Below are 19,892 nucleotides of genomic sequence, written 5' to 3'. Positions count from 1 at the left end.
AATAGAGGTTTCTTATATTCAACATGTGTGAACATAGAAATGCTCCTGTGCTAGTTAAATGAAAACTTTCAAAAATGCCTACATCTTAAACTCATGTTGCGTCATCATAATATCTTGTGATTTAGGGAATATTGCTGTGAGGCTAAGCTTTCTTCCATGATGCCCAGATAGTCTCAGCACAGACTTGGGCAGTAAGCCACACTTGAACCTATGCACAAACCATACTTTAGGTTATATGCAGCTTGTGATGAATGTTTTGCCAACTGGGCTTGTAATTTAGCATGAGATCTTTCCTGACTGCTCTATACATCTGTATTTCCATTGATGCTCCTATCAATCACATCTAAACCTTTCATCTTAGTTAAAAGGTACGTTCTTGTACACCTGTATTTCCTTAATAGTTAATAGATTGAAGTTCAGTAGCAGTTTTTTCCAAGAACCATAATTTATGGTTGGTGTGCTCCACCTTGCTTTGATTAGACAATGTTATTTGTGAGGACTCTAGAAGCACACCTTATCTGTAATAGATCCTGCCCTCTGACATGAAGTTCCCCACCAAGATCTGGATGGCCCCCACTCTAGTGTTGACTCTCTATCAAGGCCTTTGGTAAAGGAAAGAAGCAACCTACAACTAAGGAGAAATTTCCTGACAATTAGAATAATTAATCAGTGGAACAACTTTCCTTCAGAACTTGTGAATTCTCCAACAATGGAAGTTTTTAAGAAGAGATTGGACAACCATTTGTCTGAAATGGTATAGTGTTTCTTGCCTGAGTAGAGTTGGACTAAAAGACCTCCAAGGTCCCTTCCAACTCTGCTATTCTATTCCATTCCATTCTATTCCATTCTATTCCATTCTATTCCATTCTAGTGTGAGACTCCCTCGTTTCATTGTACTTCCTATCTTTATTTTTTATTCTACTTCCATAATTATTATGAGCTGCCCAGAATCATTGAAAATCAGGTGCATTTAATGAACATTATTAAATAAAATTATGAATTGAAAGGATGATAAATGAACCAGCTAATTTTTCCTTGAAGCTAGAATTTTCATGTTAACAATTGAAAGTAGTTTTAATGCTGTCTTAAAAATGTTACTTATTAAATACAAAAAGATTAAAGGGACAACAATCCAATGGGAAAAAATGTATTTTTAAAAAATCTCAATAGATATGCATACATGTTATTGAACATTTTGCTCAGCAAGATTTCTTTCACTGAAAGTAATACTGAACAACCTCCAAGATTGGTATGAAACTTTAAACATATCACACTTAATCACACTGAATTGAAATAATCAAAGTAAATATTATATAAAATTATGCCTCCATCTCTTCTTTTTGTGGCTGCATTATTCAATAAAAATAGGTTCAAGCTATTTCTTTAAGGTTTGAAACTGGAAAAAGTTAATTTAGCCAGAATAAATGCTGGAAATTTAAATAATCAGATGCAAAGTCCCTTAAAATATCTTTTGTTAGGGAAATTGGGGTAAATGAAAACAGTGATTTGGAAATATTTATCCTTCAAAGGTATCATCAGAACTTTTAATGAAAGGTTTAACTCTCTCTCCTCAGGGTCAGTTTAAATTAGATAAACATTCCTGCCAGACAGAAAGGAAATAAAAGAGGCTGAGCACAATTCAAATTTTAATTTGGCTTCTGGCAAGATGTAAGGATGGGGTGGTCAAAGGAATTTGCTGCCTGAGTGTTGTTAAAAGGTAAAGATTTCTGGTTTACAGATGTTTAAAAAAATCTCTCTTGAGAGTTGTCAAGAGTGTTTCCTTATGCAGAAGGAAATGGGTGCAATTAAAATGACATATTAAAACCTGAACCTTTCTGAGTACCAGAATAATGTTGCTGAAAATGATAAATTGTTACTTAGAAGTTTGCAAATCAGTTGCCACTCATTCAAAGATCTACCCGAAAACCCTCCTGTGTGTGTTTGCACGTGGTTCAACCATATCTAATAAACTTAAACATTACAAAAGCAGCCAGTTTGATGTAATGGTTAAGGCACCAGGTTAGGAACCAGGAATTTTATTCCCGCCTCAGGCACACAGCTAGCTGGATTACCTTGGGCCAGTCATTCTCTCAGCCCTAGGAAGGAGGTAATAACAGATCACTTCTGAAAAACTTTGCCAAGAAAACTGCAGGGACTTGTCCAGCGAGTCTCTGAGAGTTGGACACAATTGAATGGAAGAAAAAATAAATATTAAAAAAACATATTACATCCAGAAACAAATATCTTCCCCAAACTGTACAGTAAGAATGTCAAGCATATATCGACATTAATTTGTACTTCCTGGACTAACAGCTGTCCAGAGTCATTGGAAGATGGGTGGCATACATTTAATAAATTATAATACACAGATTAATCGGGTTTCTTCTCAATAGCACATTTCTTAGTTATAAAACAATGTATAATGTCTATATTAAGGGAAATTGTGTCTATAAAAATGCATATATTAAAGAAAACTTATATTAATGTGTCCCTGAAGGACAATTCCATACAAAAATAAATGCTTATGTGCTTTTTCTTTTTTAAAACATATAAAAAATTAGAAACACAAGATTTAATATATATAAAGCCGATTCATCCAATCAGAGTGGTGGCTGAAATTAAGACTTGCAGAGTTGTAAGTATGAAACAGCTTAGAAAATGCCCCGGGTTGGATAAGTTCTTAAATAAAGAGATGTGATTATTGAAATAGTTGTTCACATAAAATGTAAATAATACATTATCTACATAAAATGTAGATAATGGCTTCACAGCAGAAATAATGTAATCCATTGGTGTTGATCGCATCAGTCCCAGTAACAATGCCAAGTTGTCTCCAGCATCTCAATCAAAGGCTTCCTCTTGAAAATGCAGATCGTTTAACATAAACCTCCATGGTGCTACCTGGAATTAAGTAGGTCAAATTGCTTTGAAAAATAGCAAGAGGACGCCCTGAAGGGGAGAAGAAGAATTGAAATGCTGTGAAAGAGGACTAAGACTATTGACAACAGTATATAAAATCATCCCTACACAGGTTAAGATTAAATGATACAATGGAAATGTTATTGTACTCCAGAAATGCGTTAGTTCCTGGTCACCACAGGATTCCTGTATTCCTATACAGTACACATACACCCAATAAGGGCCAAAACATGTCCCATACCATACTCTAAAGTCCTATAATGTAAATTTCTCTTCTGGCCATGAAGGTGGAGAGAGGAAGGATAGGAAGAAATTGATAAAAGTAATTCAATAACATAGTGCTGTGATTATCAAGGGGGCAGCTAGAGTGTATAAAGTATGCCACAGAATCAATCAACATCTTCAGGGCATATTTAACACATACTGAAGCTTAGTGGGTGTTGTCATCCAAAACATCTGGAAACATTGGGAAAAGCTGCCTTATGCTTTAAAACTGTTTAAAAACAACCTTGCCCACCCTGATGCTTTCTAGTGACCTAAAATTCCCTTTATCTTCAACCAGCTGTGTTCTATATGTAAATGATGGGATATGGAATCCAGCATATCTGGCAGACTCCAGGTTGGGAAAATCTTTAGACTTACTTCCTTTCCTTTTCCTTGCTAATTTGTATACAGGAATTTATTAAATAAAAATAATCTGGTGGCAACATCTGGTTGTCTGGGCTTGGAAATTAAACAAGGCCAGTTCCAATTAGCACTTGGATGGGAAAACACCAGGGAGCACTTGGCCTTCAGGCTAAGCTATTGGATCAGATTATATCTCAAAAGGAAACACTGAAAAATCACCTCTACTCTGCCCTAAATGCATGCCTATATTCATATAGCCATCACGAGTTTAAACATTCAAGCCTTTTTTTTGTCCTATAGTGTGATATAGTACCAATAAAGAAGAATATTTATAGTTCAGGGTTGAAATGAGGGGCCCTTGGTGCTCTCTGGGTTTGGTTGTTTTCTTGCGGTTATTTCATTACCCCAATTAGGTAACATCATCATTCGATGGAAGATTGTAATCAATGTTAATTAAAGGACATGTTGCTTTGGAGATATAAAGATTATTATCATAAATATTATAAGAGAAGTTCTTATTTTTAGAACTTTTAACTTGGATAACCAAGGTATCCAAGTTAGTATCCAAGGAGAGAAGCAACTTAGAACTGAGGAGAAATTTCCTGGCAGTTAAAACAATTAATCAGTGGAACAGCTTGCCTCCAGAAGTTGTGAATGCCCCAACACTGGAAGTCTTTAAGAAGATGTTGGATGGCCATTTGTCTGAAATTGGTGTAGGGTTTCCTGCCTAGGCAGGGGGTTGGACTAGAAGACCTCCAAGATCCCTTCCAACTCTGCTATTGTATTGTATTTTATACAAAAGTTTGTATACAACATGAATCACTTATTCTGCCTTTGGTAGTTACAAAATAATTTAATCAGAGAGTAAAACAGTTTCAATTGGGGAGGGAGGGAGGGGATTTGATGTAGCTTCATGATTCAAAATATGCATCTCAGTATAGCATATCTCAAATCTGTGCCTGATGGTAGAGGAAAAAAATAATTAAAAATGTATTCTTCAAAAGCTAACAAACTTCGGTTTAAGCAAGAGCAAAATCTGTGAAGCTGATAAAACAGATGAAGCCAACTCATTAAAAAGCTATTTACCTTGAATGTTTTGAATGGTCACTTGCCCCAAAGTAGAACTAAAATAAAAGGATGTGGAAATATCCCTTGCACCTTTTTATGTTTGGTATTTATAAAGCTGTTCATGGTTCTGCAAAGATTTTAGTAATTGCTTTTATTTAAAAATGCTGGTAACCTATTTTGAATCAGAAAATCTGCCTTGTTAGAATTCCTGATTATGGTCAGAGCTGTATGCATATGAATGCCCTTTCAAACATTGCAGAAAATATGTGAAGATCTTTGGAAGCAGCTGGTAGTGTTACACTGACATGAACATTTCTTTCCTCCAGAGTTTAAATTTACTCGAATCCAAGTAAAAACATGCCTATATCTTCTGTGAATCTTCTATGGATTTTTGAGGGAAAGGCCTAGGTGGTGTTCATAATGCCATCTATTCTCACCTGTCCATGTTCTCTGTGAAGTGATGATAAAATGTTGGCACTGTGGATGGTAACTGCAAATGGAGGCAGCTTCCTCTACGTTATGAACAGACAACATGCATCTCAAAGGGCTATACGAAGGCCAACATTTATAGTCCTCTGTATCCATACTGTGGAATCCCTTTGCAACAAAATATTCTGGGGGGAGGGGAAAAAAGATAAAGGATTACTACTATATACCTGTTGGAAACTCAGAAGTATTTAAGAAATGAGAAAAATGTAAAGGATGTTTTAAATTTTTTACTCCCAACCAAAATTTATCTTCCCAGGCATGTCTAGCAAAACAATCATAAATCTTGTCTCTCTTACACATACCAGAAGTACTCTTTATTAGCAGTGTAAATCCATAACATTTAACTCTTATCTCTTTGGATAGCCTTCATGCCATCCTTGACTCTATTTTTTTCATTTAGAAGCGTATAGAATTTATTACACGAAAAAGCAAGCAGTCCTGCCAGAATTTTCAAGCTCTATCAATATCTCCCCCATTTTAAAAGCATTTCAAAAGAAATCAATAATGAAATAATGAAACTGACATAAGCATACCACCTAAAAACTAGACCGTTCAGAATATAAGCCATTACTCAATCCATGGATATATGAAATAGAAATGGGGCTATGACCACAAACTCCATACTCTAATGTTGCAATAGACCATCTTTGGAGTCTAAGATGCATTTGGAAAGTTGAAGATTATAATGGGTGTACTTATAAAAATGGCTGCGATGGGAAATCTGCCTATTCATAAAATATCCACCATGGTCAGGAAAATCTTTACCACAAGTGAATTAGCTTCCGCTCTCCCAAAGCTCTCTAATATCCCAGGAAAACACCGGAGCCTAAAAGCATTGTCACGAATAGTCAAAGTTTTTCTTTATAAAATGTCATTTCCTTATATATTGGTTTTATTTAAAAATTTTAAAATATCATCTGGGGCAGGAGCTCAGGGGGCATTAAGTGAGGAGCCTAGGGTGTTCATGCCAATCAGATTGCCAATCTCAACTGCTATAGTTATATGCACAATATTATCTTAAAAGGGAATCAAGCATGTAGGCTTGGCTGCTCTGAAGTTGATTGACTTTTCAGATGTATATTGTATAAATAATAATAGAGGAATACGGCTGATAGACTCATTAGTGTCAGCACAGGCATGCCCTCACTACCCATTATAGGTGTATTAATGCATGAGAGTTGTTCAAAAGAAAAGCACCCAAAATGAAGTAAATTCTACTCAATGCAGTCAGCGGTCCCTTTGTTGGGAAAGCTAATTTTATCAAAATCTCAATGGCTCAAGTCTCAAAGGGATTTAGATTGACCCAGCTACGTCTTCCATTGATTACAATGGGCTTTAAATTAAGCACATTTTAACTGAGTCAGGTCCTTGGGCATTTAGTCTGAACTTACTCGCTAGTTATGAGATCCATACCTTTTAAGTGAGAAGGCTTCTTCTGCAGATAAAGTCCTGACTTGTACAAATGCAAAACTTTTTGGAAAGCTTGTAAAGTTTCATTCACTCCATATCGTAAATCACCTACATGCAGAGGGGAGAGAAATGTTTTAAGGCGAAAAATACTATAAAGCAGTTCTTCTTCATATAAACATTTTAAACGTATCTTTAATATTTTGAACTAGCACGTACCGGTGGCATTCAAGATGTCCTTCAAAATTGGTTGCAAAGCAATGGGTGCAGTATAAGGTAAGAGATAAGTGAAGAAATACCTAAAAAAAAAAAATCGAAGCCTTACGTATTAAAACAGAAATCTTCCAAATTTTAGTGAAGACTGATAACAAAAACCCTAAATCTTATAACTTTTAACAAATTGAAACTGAAGCTTCTTGGCTAGAGCTGAATTCAGAACAGAAAAATATATCTTATCCTACTTTACATCAACAATGGCTTTTTATTTATTTTTATCGATACGTTTGTTCCACCCCAAAATTAAACTCATAAATTAACGTTGTTTTTCAAATATCTTTGTTATTGAAATGATGCTTCCAGTTTTGTCCATAAGCCTCCCAGAAGTGAATTGGAACATATTCAAAATATCCCATTTGTAAACACCATTTGCTCAGTTTTTGCGCCTGAGAATTTAATGAGATAAGAGAGGCATCAGTCCATGTGACTTGGCAAGAGAAAATTCATTAACTAATTCAAAGAAACTCACCAATACACTAATTTTAAAGAACTGCCTGAATCTTTGATCCCACTCTCATGAGCTAATTATGGCAAAGTCACCTGCAGGATTTACATATCATGTTAAGCCATAACACACCTTGGCTTATTTATTTATTCAATTTATACGAATTCACTAATTGCCATCTAACTCACTAATTGTCACTCTGGAGATAAAAGAGAAAAAAATATATTCAATGAAAAACAACCATTATCAAACCAATCTTGTCCAACATCCTGGCCAAATGCCAGGGGAGGCCTTTGAGTTTTTAAGCCTTTATAAAGCCTTTATAAAAGACCAGCAGTCTATCATGTATAATATATGAATCCAGCCAAGAAATCGTGTTTTAAATAGACATACATTGCAAGTGTCTCTCAACCTTAGTTTCCCAGGGGATAATCAACTTTCTCCAACCTGGTGTTCTCCATATATTAGCTGCTCTGAGAATGAGCTGTGCTACTATTCATTTTCTAATAAGGTCAGTCATGCGGGAAGAAGGCTCAAGAGCCTCTTTCACATAAGCGCTACTAGTTTTATCTCAGGAAAATTTTGAACAATGTTCTACAGGTAGTCCTTGACTTCCAACAGCTTCTTTAGTGAATATTTAAAGTTACAATGGCACTGAAAAATGTGATTTATGACCATTTTCACACTTACAATCTTTGCAGTATCCCCATGATACAATACAATACAATACAATAGCAGAGTTGGAAGGGACCTTGGAGGTCTTCTAGTCCAACCCCCTGCCTAGGCAGGAAACCCTATACCGTTTCAGACAAATGGCTATCCAACATCTTCTTAAATACTTCCAGTGTTGGGGCATTCACAACTTCTGGAGGCAAGCTGTTCTATTGATTAATTGTTCTAACTGTCAGGAAATTTCTCCTCAGTTCTAAGTTGCTTCTCTCCTTGATTAGTTTCCACCCATTGCTTCTTGTCCTGTCCTCAGGTGCTTTGGAGAATAGTTTGACTCCCTCTTCTTTGTGGCAGCCCCTGAGATATTGGAATACTGCTATCATGTCACCCCTAGACCTTCTTTTCATTAAACTAGACATACCCAGTTCCTGCAACCGTTCTTCATATGTTTTAGTCTCCAGTCCCCTAAGCATCTTTGTTGCTGTTCTCCGTACTCTTTCTAGAGTCTCCACATCTTTTTTCCATTGGGGCAACCAAAACTGAATGCAGTATTCCAAGTGTGGCCTTACCAAGGCATTATAAAGTGGTATTAACACTTCACGTGATCTTGTTTCTATCCCTCTGTTTATGCAGCCTAGAACTGTGTTGGCTTTTTTGGCAGCTATTGCACACTGCTGGCTCATATTTAAATGGTTGTCCACTGGGACTCCAAGATCCCTTTCACAGTTACTACTGTTGAGCAAGGTATCACCTATACTGTACCTGTGCATTTTGTTTTTCTTGCCTAAATGTAGAACCTTACTCTTTTTACCACTGAATTTTATGTGATCCTAATTCAGATGCATAGCATATTTATGACCATTGCTCGGTCCCAGGGTTATGTGATCCCCTTTTATGACCTTCGCACAAGCAAAGTCAATGGGGAAGCCAGATTCATTTAACAACTGGGTTACTAACTTATCAACTGCAGTAATTCATTTAACAACTGCAGTAAGAAAGGTCATAAAATGAGGCAAAACTCAACTTAATAAATGTCTCAACGGAAATTTTGGGCTCCATTGTGGTCGTAAGTCAAGGACTATCTGTATCCATACTAATTAATGCAAAGAACACTTTTTCGGATCTGTGTCTGCTATAACGTACATTCTTAGTTTGTTCCTAGTAAGGTTAGCAGACACTTGTTAGTACTACCTGTTTGCCTGGATCTAAGCATTCCTCTAAGTTTGTCCAGTATGTTATTCCCCAAGACTGATGAATTTTCAAAAGCAAACCAAAAGTAGCTTAATATGTGATTTCAGGGGAAAAAGCATTTATGAATGATAACCATAACTTTAGTCGAAATACTTCTATGCACCAGGTACTAATGTTTAAAGAATTATAGTAATGTAGAATAACTTCCTCTAAATTAGCACTTTCCAGATGTATTGAGTAAAAGATCCAGAGTTCCAGAAACACTGGTTTTCATAGCTAGAATTCTGAGGATTGCAAATACCAGAAAGACAGTAGTTGGAAAAGTCTGACAAAAAAGGAAACTACTAAAGGAAACTACGTAAAGGAAATTACTAAAAATAAATGGCATGTGTGATTATGTTCTTCAGCTCTTCTTTTAAATGTGTCCAACTTACCTGTATGCATTGAAAAGATTCCGTTTCTCATTTATTTCTTTGCAGTTCCCATGGCTGGCACATTTGAGAAAGAAGGTTTTTGTGGGGAATTTGAGAATGCAATCTTGATCTGTTTTGCAAGACAGCTCCTCAGTGCTCACATCATCCAGGTCTGTAACTTTCAGGAGCCCATTCACCATAACAAATTGTCTTGGTTGGAAATCTAGAAGAGCAATGGAACCTAGAGGAGAATTTGCCAAGTAATTGAGCATTTCTACCAGATCCAGACAAATCTGAAAGAGAGATGGTAAACAAATAAAGAGGTTTTCTTACATTATAACATCAGCAGTCTACTTTTCTTTCTTCCTACTATTTTGCAGCTTAATGCACAATTCATTGGAATTACAGCATGCCATCTGCTATGGCAAAAACGTAAGCTCTTCGTGTATATGTTCATCTAATGTAAACATGTAATGGAATTAGTCAATTTCCCCATAAATATACATTCTAAGTTGAACAGACTACTAGTAGTATACTGTAGATAAGTTGCCTTTGAAACAGTCCAGAAATGTCCGTGCAGAGAATTTTCTCCTGCCAAAATATGTTTACAGATATATTGACACTGATGTGTTACAATACAAAAATCTTCCAGGCCCAAAGATTTATATGAGCTAGAATGTCTGCAGGAATGGCACATCTATAGGATTTACACAGAAGTTTAACATCATATTTTTAAGAGCAAAGATCTTCCCCAGACCCTTCCTTCTATCATGGAATGATTCAGGATTGGGTTTATCACTACTGATAAAACCCGCTTTGTCTTTGTCTCCTTACTTTAAATCGCTCTTCCCAAGGGAGCTGCAGAAGCTGAATCATCTCCAAAGGGCTTCCAAGCTCCAACATGGAAACCACTTTCATTTCTGGATATAGGCTATTATTATAGCATTTTCCATGCAGCTGTCAGGAGAAAAACAGAATGAAGTATTAATACAGATGCAAAATATAGAAATTATTCTTAGAAAAAAAACAAATATATTTTGCTAATGGTAAGAAAGGCCAAATGAAGACTTGTTTAAAAACTCAATTGCTCTTGCTACAGTAAATGTATGCCTTACATAGTTGAACCCAAGCATGGTGGTAGAAGTTATAATTTATCAAGTTAATTCATCTGCATCTTGAAATTGAGGGTTTATACCTGCCAGATAACTCTTTATTCTTACTTATGTTTATTTACCACAAAATCAAGCAAGAGTAATTTTCTTTCAAAGAGAAAATTGCTTTTTGTGGGTTTCCTCCAATTACAAGTTCTGTAGGGTCATAAACAGTAATCGGACCAAGAAAGTGACAGGTAACCATGGGAGAGGAAACATCTTGAAGGCTGCTTGCACCAGAGCCCCAGGAGCCAAACTGGGCTGCCCGAAGAAAACTTACAAGCAAGGCATATAAGCATGAAAATTTTCCCATTGCTGTTTCCCAACATATAGTATTCCAGAATGGAACCCTGTGACCCTCCAAGAATTTAAATATGATATTTTTCATTATTGTTCTTTTTTTTTTTTGACAACGGTATGGCAATGGTTTGTCTCTGCCTTTCTCTGACATGCTCTTGTCCACTTCTTAGTCTAACCAACAGTCCTAAAATTCCCATATGGTCGTCAATCCAAGAACTCAATAAGGCCAACCATGCTCAGTTTCCAAGACCTGCCAAGAATCAGCACAGCACTTTTAAAGGCTGGGGATGTCCAGGCATCACAAGAATAACAATGCCAGCAGCATCAACCAGCACCTTCAGTGGGAGGGATGCAGCACACTTGCAGATTATCAACATCTCAAGACTTGCAGATTCATCACCACTGTGATACTCAAGAGGTTAGGCAGATATTTGTGAAACATGGCCACCAAAAGCCTAACTCACCATTGATTTCACTAATCATCTTTAAAATCATTAAACTAAACTGCCTTCATATTTTAGAGTAGCAAATTTCTGGAGATTACAAGGCGCATGTTGAAGTACTTGAATAATATAGCAGCAATCCTGCATTTTACCCCAAATATACATTGTCACCTCCAACAAATCCATTAAGTTTTTTCAGTTGATCAGTCATTACCTGACTGATTTTATGTGTGTTGTACCTAAACCTACAACAGATCCCCATTAAACTAATCAAAGGAATTTCAGAATAGGCATGCTTGTTGCAGTGCCCACAAAACAATTCACAAAATAAAATATAACTGTAACATTTCCTCCTAAAAACTAGGATTGGCCCACACTCAAAACAAGAATGTTTGCGTGGCCACATCTTAAAATCTGGACATGTGATAATCAGTGGACTCATTAATTTTATTTAAAAATTTATATGCTACTCTCTGCCATAAGTACTCAACTTATATTGATATCCATTACCAGTATGACAATGAGCTACACTAATCGGGGATATGAAAGTAGGATTGGGCTATTACCTCACATTGTGTAAAGATCAATAATCTTGGATTAAGCACGTTCAACCATCACGTGGTTGAAAGTGGGAAGAAGGGCAATTAGTAAAATATCTTAAGAAAGGTATAGCATTTACAACTATCCAAAACATCCAGTTAGGCTCCTAAGCTGGATCTCCTGCCTTTCTTTCCGAGCGCGCAGGCGGGTACTACGTGCCTTGATGATCCCTTCGTGATCCAGAGTCTGCAACAGGATGGTCTCCTTCAACAGCTTGTAAGCAGCGAGCTGGAAACAACCTTCCGCGTGGCCGTAGCGTTGAACACAGCGACTCACGTCGCTGCCTGCCCAGTGCACGGATTTCAGGGCGATTTCCTCGCCACCGGGCGACAAAACTGCTCTCAACACCAACTTCGTGATGCCAGCGCCTACCACGCCCACATCGCTCAGGCCGCTCAGTTGCGCGCAACCCAAAGGCTCTGCGACCTCTGCGCGCCTTGCGGCGGACGGAGAAGCGCGCGCTTGGGCAGAGGCTGCCAGGCAATTCAGGTCTTGCTGCCGCTGTTCCAGCTCCCTCATCAAATCCAGAGGCGGCTGGGAATCGAAGAGCCTCCAGGGGCCCGAGAGAACAAGGGCCACGGTCAGCAGAACGGGCGAGATCAAGAGCGCAAGGAGCGCCTCAGGACCCGGCATGGCGAAGAAGGAACGATGCAACGCACTGGCGAGCAGCTGGCCCGAGTATAAGGCTGAGTTTGGTGAAAGGAGAAAGGTGAGGCTTCAGACAAGGAGGCGGGTTTCCAGCAAGGAACTGCCCACCTCTCAGACTGGCCTTGCAAATGATCGGGTAGAAAGCAAGATTGCAAAAGTAAGAGGTCTCCGCCCCCAAATTATGCACATACGCGATTTGGAGGACACACACTCTCTCTCTCTCTCCCTCTCTCCCTCCCTCTCTCCCCTCCCTCCCTCCATCCCTCTCCCTCTCTCTCTCCCTCTCCCCCCTCGGGGCGGGGGATGGGAGGCGAACCCAAACCACCTTTTTTCTTTTCTCCAGTGACAAGGTGTAATGGTGCGACGACTGTTCCAAGAGGGGATTTGGCTTGGCTACGAGGTTCACATGGATTAATTGCAAATATCACTTGAAGATGACCCCCGACATCCAGTGGTGAACGGTGGCCCATCGCCTATCTTGTCAACCCTCCGGAATAAAGCCTCCAATTTTTTTTTTTTTCAAGCAATGCCTTTTGATCGACCACTTCACACATGCTGGTTTTGAAAAGCTTGGGTTATAAGTATTAAACAAGGGCATTTGGGAGTGCTCTTCGTCCCCTCCCCTTTTAATTTTACAGTTGTTGCTGGAGGGATGAGAATATAGGAAAACCTTCATCTAGGGAGGGGAAAAAAACACTTCAAAGTGTTGCAGAAAAAATTATGCTACTTACTTTGAAATGTTTGCCACAAACATTTCAAGGTTATTAGAGCTCCTGCTTGTTATTGAAGGTATAGATCTGTCGAAAGGTGTGTGCATAAAGCCAACCTCTAGCAAACTACAGTTTAGAAGCTCAGTCTGCCTTGGAGAACAAGCTATGGTTCTTGGTGTAAGGACGGTATGCAAATCAAATAACTAGTAAAATAGAGTGCAAATGCAGAATATGAAGAAAGGATATGAAGCCTGTCCTATCCCATAGCTGTGGCGAAGGCTTCCAAGACATTCTGAGAGTCCACAATTTTTGTCTGTGGGATAAGACTGGTACCCCATTGTTGTGGTACTTTGGTATCCCTCAGGTTTCATCATACTTTAAAAAGTAACGGGGTAAATCTCTTTCATTCCATTGCCATTTTTAATGCTAGGATTTTGGAATTATTTAAACAAAACGTTTTAGGGTGTTTTGAACAATATCAATGGATGTATATTGCACTCATGTTTTTGAGATAATACAGGATTAGGAACAGTCTTTGGGCTGTGTTTTACCCCATAGTGAAATGCCCTCTTAAACTGGCTTTGTTTAAGAGAATATGTTTTAGTTAAAGCATTTTAGAATTTGTTTTTATGGATTTTCCAAAATATTCACCCATTGTATTATTACGGTATTTTGGGGAGTATTCTAAAGTCTAATTTGCATGAAGATCCTTTAGTTTTATTAATAATGTTGTGCCTATTTTTATTTATATACACTTATAATAAATACCTGATGATTAATTTCCAATTGCACTGCTCAGAATGCTTTAAACTGGGGATGCATTCTTAACATTCTGTCAAGGATTACAGTTACAATTGTACAAATGAAAATTACTTCTGTGAAGCTTTTACTTTTTCTTACAATAAATTTCAAGCATTTGGAACTAGGAAAGGCTTTTCTTTTTATTTCAAAAGAATAGGGATTCTCAAGATGCTATTTCTTGCAGTTTTCTGAATATATGAAGTGTGAAGATAGATAAGTGGAAGAAATACAGTATAAGAATTTACATATGAATTTAAAGGCACTGAGATCTATCAGTATGATTTGCCATATTTTAAGACATCTACAGCATTCCTGTTATATTTTTATTCGACTTTTCTTGTACCCTTCCTAGAAAACATTGCATTAGTCTCTTATGCATATGAATGAAATCTGCTTTTACAATTGGGATTTTTTTCTGAACATGTAACTAAGTTCCTATCATTACAATTATTACATTATTCAAACATATGGAAGAAAAACATTCCTTCGTTAATATTGGAAAATATTATTAGAGAACTATTATAAAGACTCCCTACATTTGTGCACCTGGGCTTTAAGTGGACTGTGACAATCTGGCATTATATTGGCAATGAGAAATAAGTCATTGAACATATTTCTCTGGAAATATATTCTGTAATTTATTCTTCCACTGACTGTAACAAGTCTTAAAAGATCTCCTTTCATTCCAAATTGATTTTAAATGCAGGTTGCTGCTCTGGAATGATAAACATATTTTTAATTTACAAATACTGCTACTTAAAAATCTTTCAGATATCAAATGAATATGGAAAGACCAAATCAAACTCCCACATGCTTGGCAACAGAACTCTAGGTATCTTTTGCATAGATTAGGATTAACTACCCCTTTCCCAACAACAGGGAAGGTTTGTTTTCCCCATGGATAGGTACTCTTTGTAGAGATCCATATCTTCCTTGATAACGTTTCCAGGTTTGTCCTGAAAGAGCAACTTAGTTCAGAAATGAGATACAGCGAGAAGGTAAAACAGAATAATTACTTTAAAAAGGAAAGAGTCATGAGATGGCCTGTCTATCTGCCCACCCATTTAAATCTTGACAAAATTTGGTTGGGCTCAGATGAGACCTTCCTACAATTTGTTATCCATTGCACTTGCCTTACCCATTGTCATCCTTTGGCCATAGTATGGACATTTGGCACATAACATGGAATCCTCATACTGTGAACTTTTCCATTCCAACTAGTGGGTGCTGTTAAGAAAGTGGGTGGGGAACTACACCACAGGATAAATACATTGTGCTATAGATTAAACTCAGCAGCTGTTCAGTTGCATCATAGAATGTAATTACTAGACCAGTTTACTGTGTTGTAATCCAAGATTTTTAAATAATAACTCTGACTTGCCTACACACTTCTTAACTATCTTGAAAAGCCTTTGACTTCAATAAGCCATGTGATTCCACACATGTAATGATTTTGGATCACAAAGTTTTTATGGAACTGCATTGAACAAAGTACAGAGGGGTAGCTGCATATATGGACTAGATACGAATACGACAAGACATAGGGGTGTTCCAGATGATGCTCCAGGGAGGTCCACTAGACCTAAGATCTAAATGAAAAGGAGTTAAACTGCACCATCCAGATGCTTTAGCTTCTGGACTGTCATCAAGATCTACTTTTAAAAAAACCTCTCACATTCAATCTTGCCTGAGGTCAAATGGCTACCAGCTGGCTTCTACATTCTCTTTGTTCTCCAGTTCCTGCTGAGAGTTGCATCCTTGTGTTTTCCTAGTGAGACAACTACTTCTCCTTTTGTGTGGAACCTACTGTTGTCCAGGTAACCAGTCCTGCCACAATAATTTAACCATTAAGTTTCTTTGCTACAACCACCTGCCACTAACTCCCAAGACTGGTTAAACTTAGCAAATGATCACCTGGTATTATGTCAAGAAAGCAAAGTAAACAGTATAGGACTGATTTTTAAGTTAACATGTTAACTTAATATTTATTTTAATATTTACTAATAAGAATCTCTTCAAATATATATATATCATATTGAAATTATCTGTTTTGTCCTTATGTGTGGTTAAAATACAGATTGAGAATTCTCTGCTGTTTGTATCAATGATCATGGTTCTGCACATTGGCCAGGCCATCAGGTAAAAAGGGGGATGGAATAATAATCAGTAGCATAACGGTTTAAATTCTCAGTGTGGTGGTCAGGAATTTGTTACAGCAAGATTTTCCTTAGTGACGTTCATGATTCAAGTGTTGAATTTTTATTTTACAGAAAAAAAAATAAGGGAGACTAATATAGATTTATTTCAAGTTATTTAACTCTTGTCAGCCATACCCTTTCTGGGATTCAAACCCAGGTGGAAGCAGTATGTTCCATCCCATAGTTGGGTAGACCAGGTTCCCCTGATAAACCAGTCTCACGGAAAAAACACTTAATTCAAGATTCAAGATAATTTTTAAAAAGTATTTTACATACCATAAATAAAAGCCAATTGTTGCAATACCATGCCATCTTGTATCTCATCATAGATTCCACAACATCAGCAGAGCAAAAAAGCCTACTGTTTAATAAGTAACTAGGTCAAAAGCTTGTTTATTGGAAGCAATAGCAGTAATGATAATGTAGTTTAAAGATTCAGAGTACACGAATTAATATCCGTTTCTCTAACCAGAAGATTACAGTTTATAGGCCAATTAAATTTGTAGAAAACCAAACAAGGATTTGATCCTTCTGTTAACTTTTGCAAGGAAACTCTAACAGTGGTTACTTATGTTGAAATAAATGTGAGTGGAAGTGAGTACTGCATTTCCCTCCCATCTCTTTCAGATTGTAGCTTCTGGAGTAAAATCTTAAAATGCTCCCATGTAGCTTAGAATGACTGTTCCGGCCAAATTTCAATTATCTCTGCAGTGTGGTTGGGATAAAATAATTTGTACTTAATGAACTACTGAACTACTGATAGGAGCCAAGGTGGCGCAGTGGTTAGGGTGCAGTACTGCAGGCCACTTCAGCTGACTGTTATCTGCAGTTCGGCTGTTCAAATCTCACCGGCTCAAGGTTGACTCAGCCTTCCATCCTTCCGAGGTGGGTGAAATGAGGACCCAGACTGTGGGGGCAATATGCTGACTCTGTAAACTGCTTAGAGAAGGCTGAAAGCCCTATGAAGCGATATATAAGTGTAATTGCTATTGCTATAAACTTTAATGAACTACAAGCAAGCATCGAGTAGTGGCTTCTGAATAAATAGGCTGGTGCTTGCCTAAAATAATGAATGAATGAACAAATGAATGAATTCTTATACTTCTAAAAGGAATGGTGGTGGTATCTCTGCTCCAATGAGGTCATGGAGGACATCTTACAGAAAATATTCAGGGTTCAGAAAGCAGATATATCTGAAAATGGAAAGGACTTTCTGGAACACATCTCATTCCTACTGATGAGACTAAATCAAGTATGTCATTTTTAAAAATTCAACACTAGAATAATTATCATAATGGCAGAGTTGAATTGCCTACATTTAAAATAATGAATTTGGGCAGTTTCTTCAATAAAGGTGAATGTTATAGAAAAAGTAGATACCTTTTTCCATCTTCCTCAGTAGAATTTAGGATTATCCAATGAAATTGAATGGCAAAAGAATCAAGACTAATAATGCTTATTTGGCAAAGTACTTAAATGGCAGAATTTATTATCACAGTACCATGACAACAGCTATTGCATATTCATGAAATATCTATCTATCTATCTATCTATCTATCTATCTATCTATCTATCTATCTATCTATCTATCTATCTATCTATCTATCTATCATCTATCATCTATCTATCATCTAGCCATCCATCCCCAATATATTTATTTGCAACAGAAAAATGAACAGGTTTGTGCAACTTTAGTTAATAAAAATTTGCAAATAATTTGTTACCATCTGCTACTTAACTCATTCCAAAATGAGTATTTTGTTTCTTTAGGGAATGGAATAGTAGTTGGAATAGTAGCAAATGGAAAGCATAATTGAAATTTTACCTTCCATCAACATGATAGCAACTCTTTAAAGTTTGGGTAGAATTGTAGGAGGTAAGAAAGAGGGGCTATAAAAGTGAGTCTATAGAGTAAAAAATAACTACAGAAAATAAAAATGGAAATCTCTATAAATGGATTGCAAGAATGTAAAAAGTCAGCATTATACTAATTCTCATAAAAATAACAGAATGGCAGCAATTGTTTACTAATTGCTTATGATTTAGAAAATGTTTAAACACATTATAGTGCAATTGTGGCTCGGAAATCCTTTCTATGTTTCCAAATTTCAAAACTGATGAGGATTGCTACTTGTAATTGCACTAAGAATCCTCTTGAAAACAGTATAAGACTGCAATCCTGGGTAATTTGTAGGAAAAAACTATCCAGGACAATCTCTTGATCTGTCATTTGAATTTCCTTTGTAAATTTTAAAACCACAGACTACTGGTACTGTATTTGTAAATCCAGAGAAACATGCTTTTCTAAATCATTCTCTTGGCCTGAGAGTTGTAAATCCATTTTGAATACCATATCTATCTTTACAGATAAAATTTGGTCTACATCTCACATTTCTTCAATAACATATTTTGGACACACTCTATCCATAGAAAAAATCACCACACATGACTTTGTTGATATTGTATTTATTATTTTCTGATTCCATTGCTCAAGTCTCCTTCAGTATTTTTATTGTACAGTATTAACCATCTTGCAGGCCTGCATATGTTTCTACCTAAAATCTATAGTTCCACCTAGTGTCCAGTTTTTGGAATCATTGCTTATCCTATCAAATTCAAAACAGAAACTATTTCCCACAAGAAGCTTTTTGTAGTTTATAATTAATTCCAAAAAAATTATTGTAAAAGTTTTAATATTCCAATTTTATCCAGACTCATAGCCTATTATAACTTTCTAAGATCAAAATGGTCACCACAATGTAAAAAAGATGTGGAGACTCTAGAAAGAGTGCAAAGAAGAGCAACGAAGATGAGTAGGGGACTGGAGGTAAAACATAGAAAAACAGTTGCAGGAACTGGGTATGTCTAGTTTGATGAAAAGAAGGACTAGGGGTGACACGATAGCAGTATTCCAATATCTCAGGGGCTGCCACAAAGAAGAGGGAGTCAAGCTATTCTCCAAAACACCTGAAGGCAGGACAAGAAGCAATGGGTGGAAACTAATCAAGGAGAGAAGCAACTTAGAACCAAGAACTCTCCTGACAGTTAAAACAATCAGTGGAATTGCCTCCAGAAGTTGTAAATGCTCCAACACTGGAAGTTTTTAAGAAACGGTTGGATAATCTTTTGTCTGAAGTGATGTATAGTTTCCTGCCTAAGCAGAAGTTTGGACTAGAAGACTTACAACTATTCTATTCTATTCTATTCTATTCCTATTCCTAGTGAATTTAGGGGTTAAGAACCTCCAGTAAGTGGACGAATAAGGATGTATCAGCATGTCAATATCAAGTGCATGCGGAGTCTTCTCGTATGGATCCAGAGTAGTTGAGCCGTAAGCCTTAATTTAAATCAATTTAATTATTGCTAAAATTTAACAATAACACAAACCTAATAAGGCACACCGAAGAAACAGAAGCACACATATTGGTCCCCGATTGAGTTGGTATTCATAACGACCGCTTGCTGAAAATAAGCAGTAAGCTCCCAGTGGCCAATAGGAAACACAGGCGTGACCTCATGACATAAAACTACATTTCC

The 19,892-nt window shown here is 37.0% G+C and overlaps 1 protein-coding gene and 1 long non-coding RNA gene across 2 annotated transcripts; one reads left to right on the top strand and one right to left on the bottom strand.

Annotated features, from left to right (window-relative positions):
• Nucleotides 1–2,665: 2,665 nt before the first annotated feature.
• On the bottom strand, nt 2,666–12,707 carry LOC106543350 (extracellular tyrosine-protein kinase PKDCC). The gene is made up of 7 exons (XM_087726262.1): nt 12,158–12,707; nt 10,339–10,461; nt 9,526–9,797; nt 6,730–6,809; nt 6,517–6,621; nt 5,052–5,228; nt 2,666–2,949 (listed from the first exon to the last, which is right to left on the bottom strand). The coding sequence occupies exons 1-7, from the start codon at nt 12,629–12,631 to the stop codon at nt 2,846–2,848; spliced, it is 1,335 nt and encodes a 444-aa protein (XP_087582388.1). The 5' UTR covers nt 12,632–12,707; the 3' UTR covers nt 2,666–2,845.
• Nucleotides 12,613–14,286, top strand: LOC148049758 (uncharacterized). The gene is made up of 2 exons (XR_015698182.1): nt 12,613–12,707; nt 12,990–14,286. It is a non-coding gene; the product is annotated as an uncharacterized LOC148049758 (long non-coding RNA).
• Nucleotides 14,287–19,892: the final 5,606 nt, after the last annotated feature.

This window comes from Thamnophis sirtalis, unplaced genomic scaffold (genome assembly GCF_051295495.1).
Source record: "Thamnophis sirtalis isolate CommonGarterSnake01/CBP01778 unplaced genomic scaffold, rThaSir2_p1.2 scaffold_1, whole genome shotgun sequence".
NCBI classification, from domain to species: domain Eukaryota; kingdom Metazoa; phylum Chordata; class Lepidosauria; order Squamata; family Natricidae; genus Thamnophis; species Thamnophis sirtalis.
This window is presented reverse-complemented; position numbering and strand designations above follow the sequence as displayed.

What these genes read in the sequence shown, in the direction of transcription:
- LOC106543350 (XM_087726262.1), bottom strand. Translation starts at nt 12,631, where the DNA reads ATGCCGGGTCCTGAGGCGCTCCTTGCGCTCTTGATCTCGCCCGTTCTG. An exon ending in AATCTTTTCAATGCATACAG is followed by an intron (nt 6,810 to 9,525) that starts GTAAGTTGGACA and finishes TTTTTTTTTTAG; the next exon opens with GTATTTCTTCACTTATCTCT. An exon ending in GAAGCCTTCTCACTTAAAAG is followed by an intron (nt 5,229 to 6,516) that starts GTATGGATCTCA and finishes CCCTCCCCCCAG; the next exon opens with AATATTTTGTTGCAAAGGGA.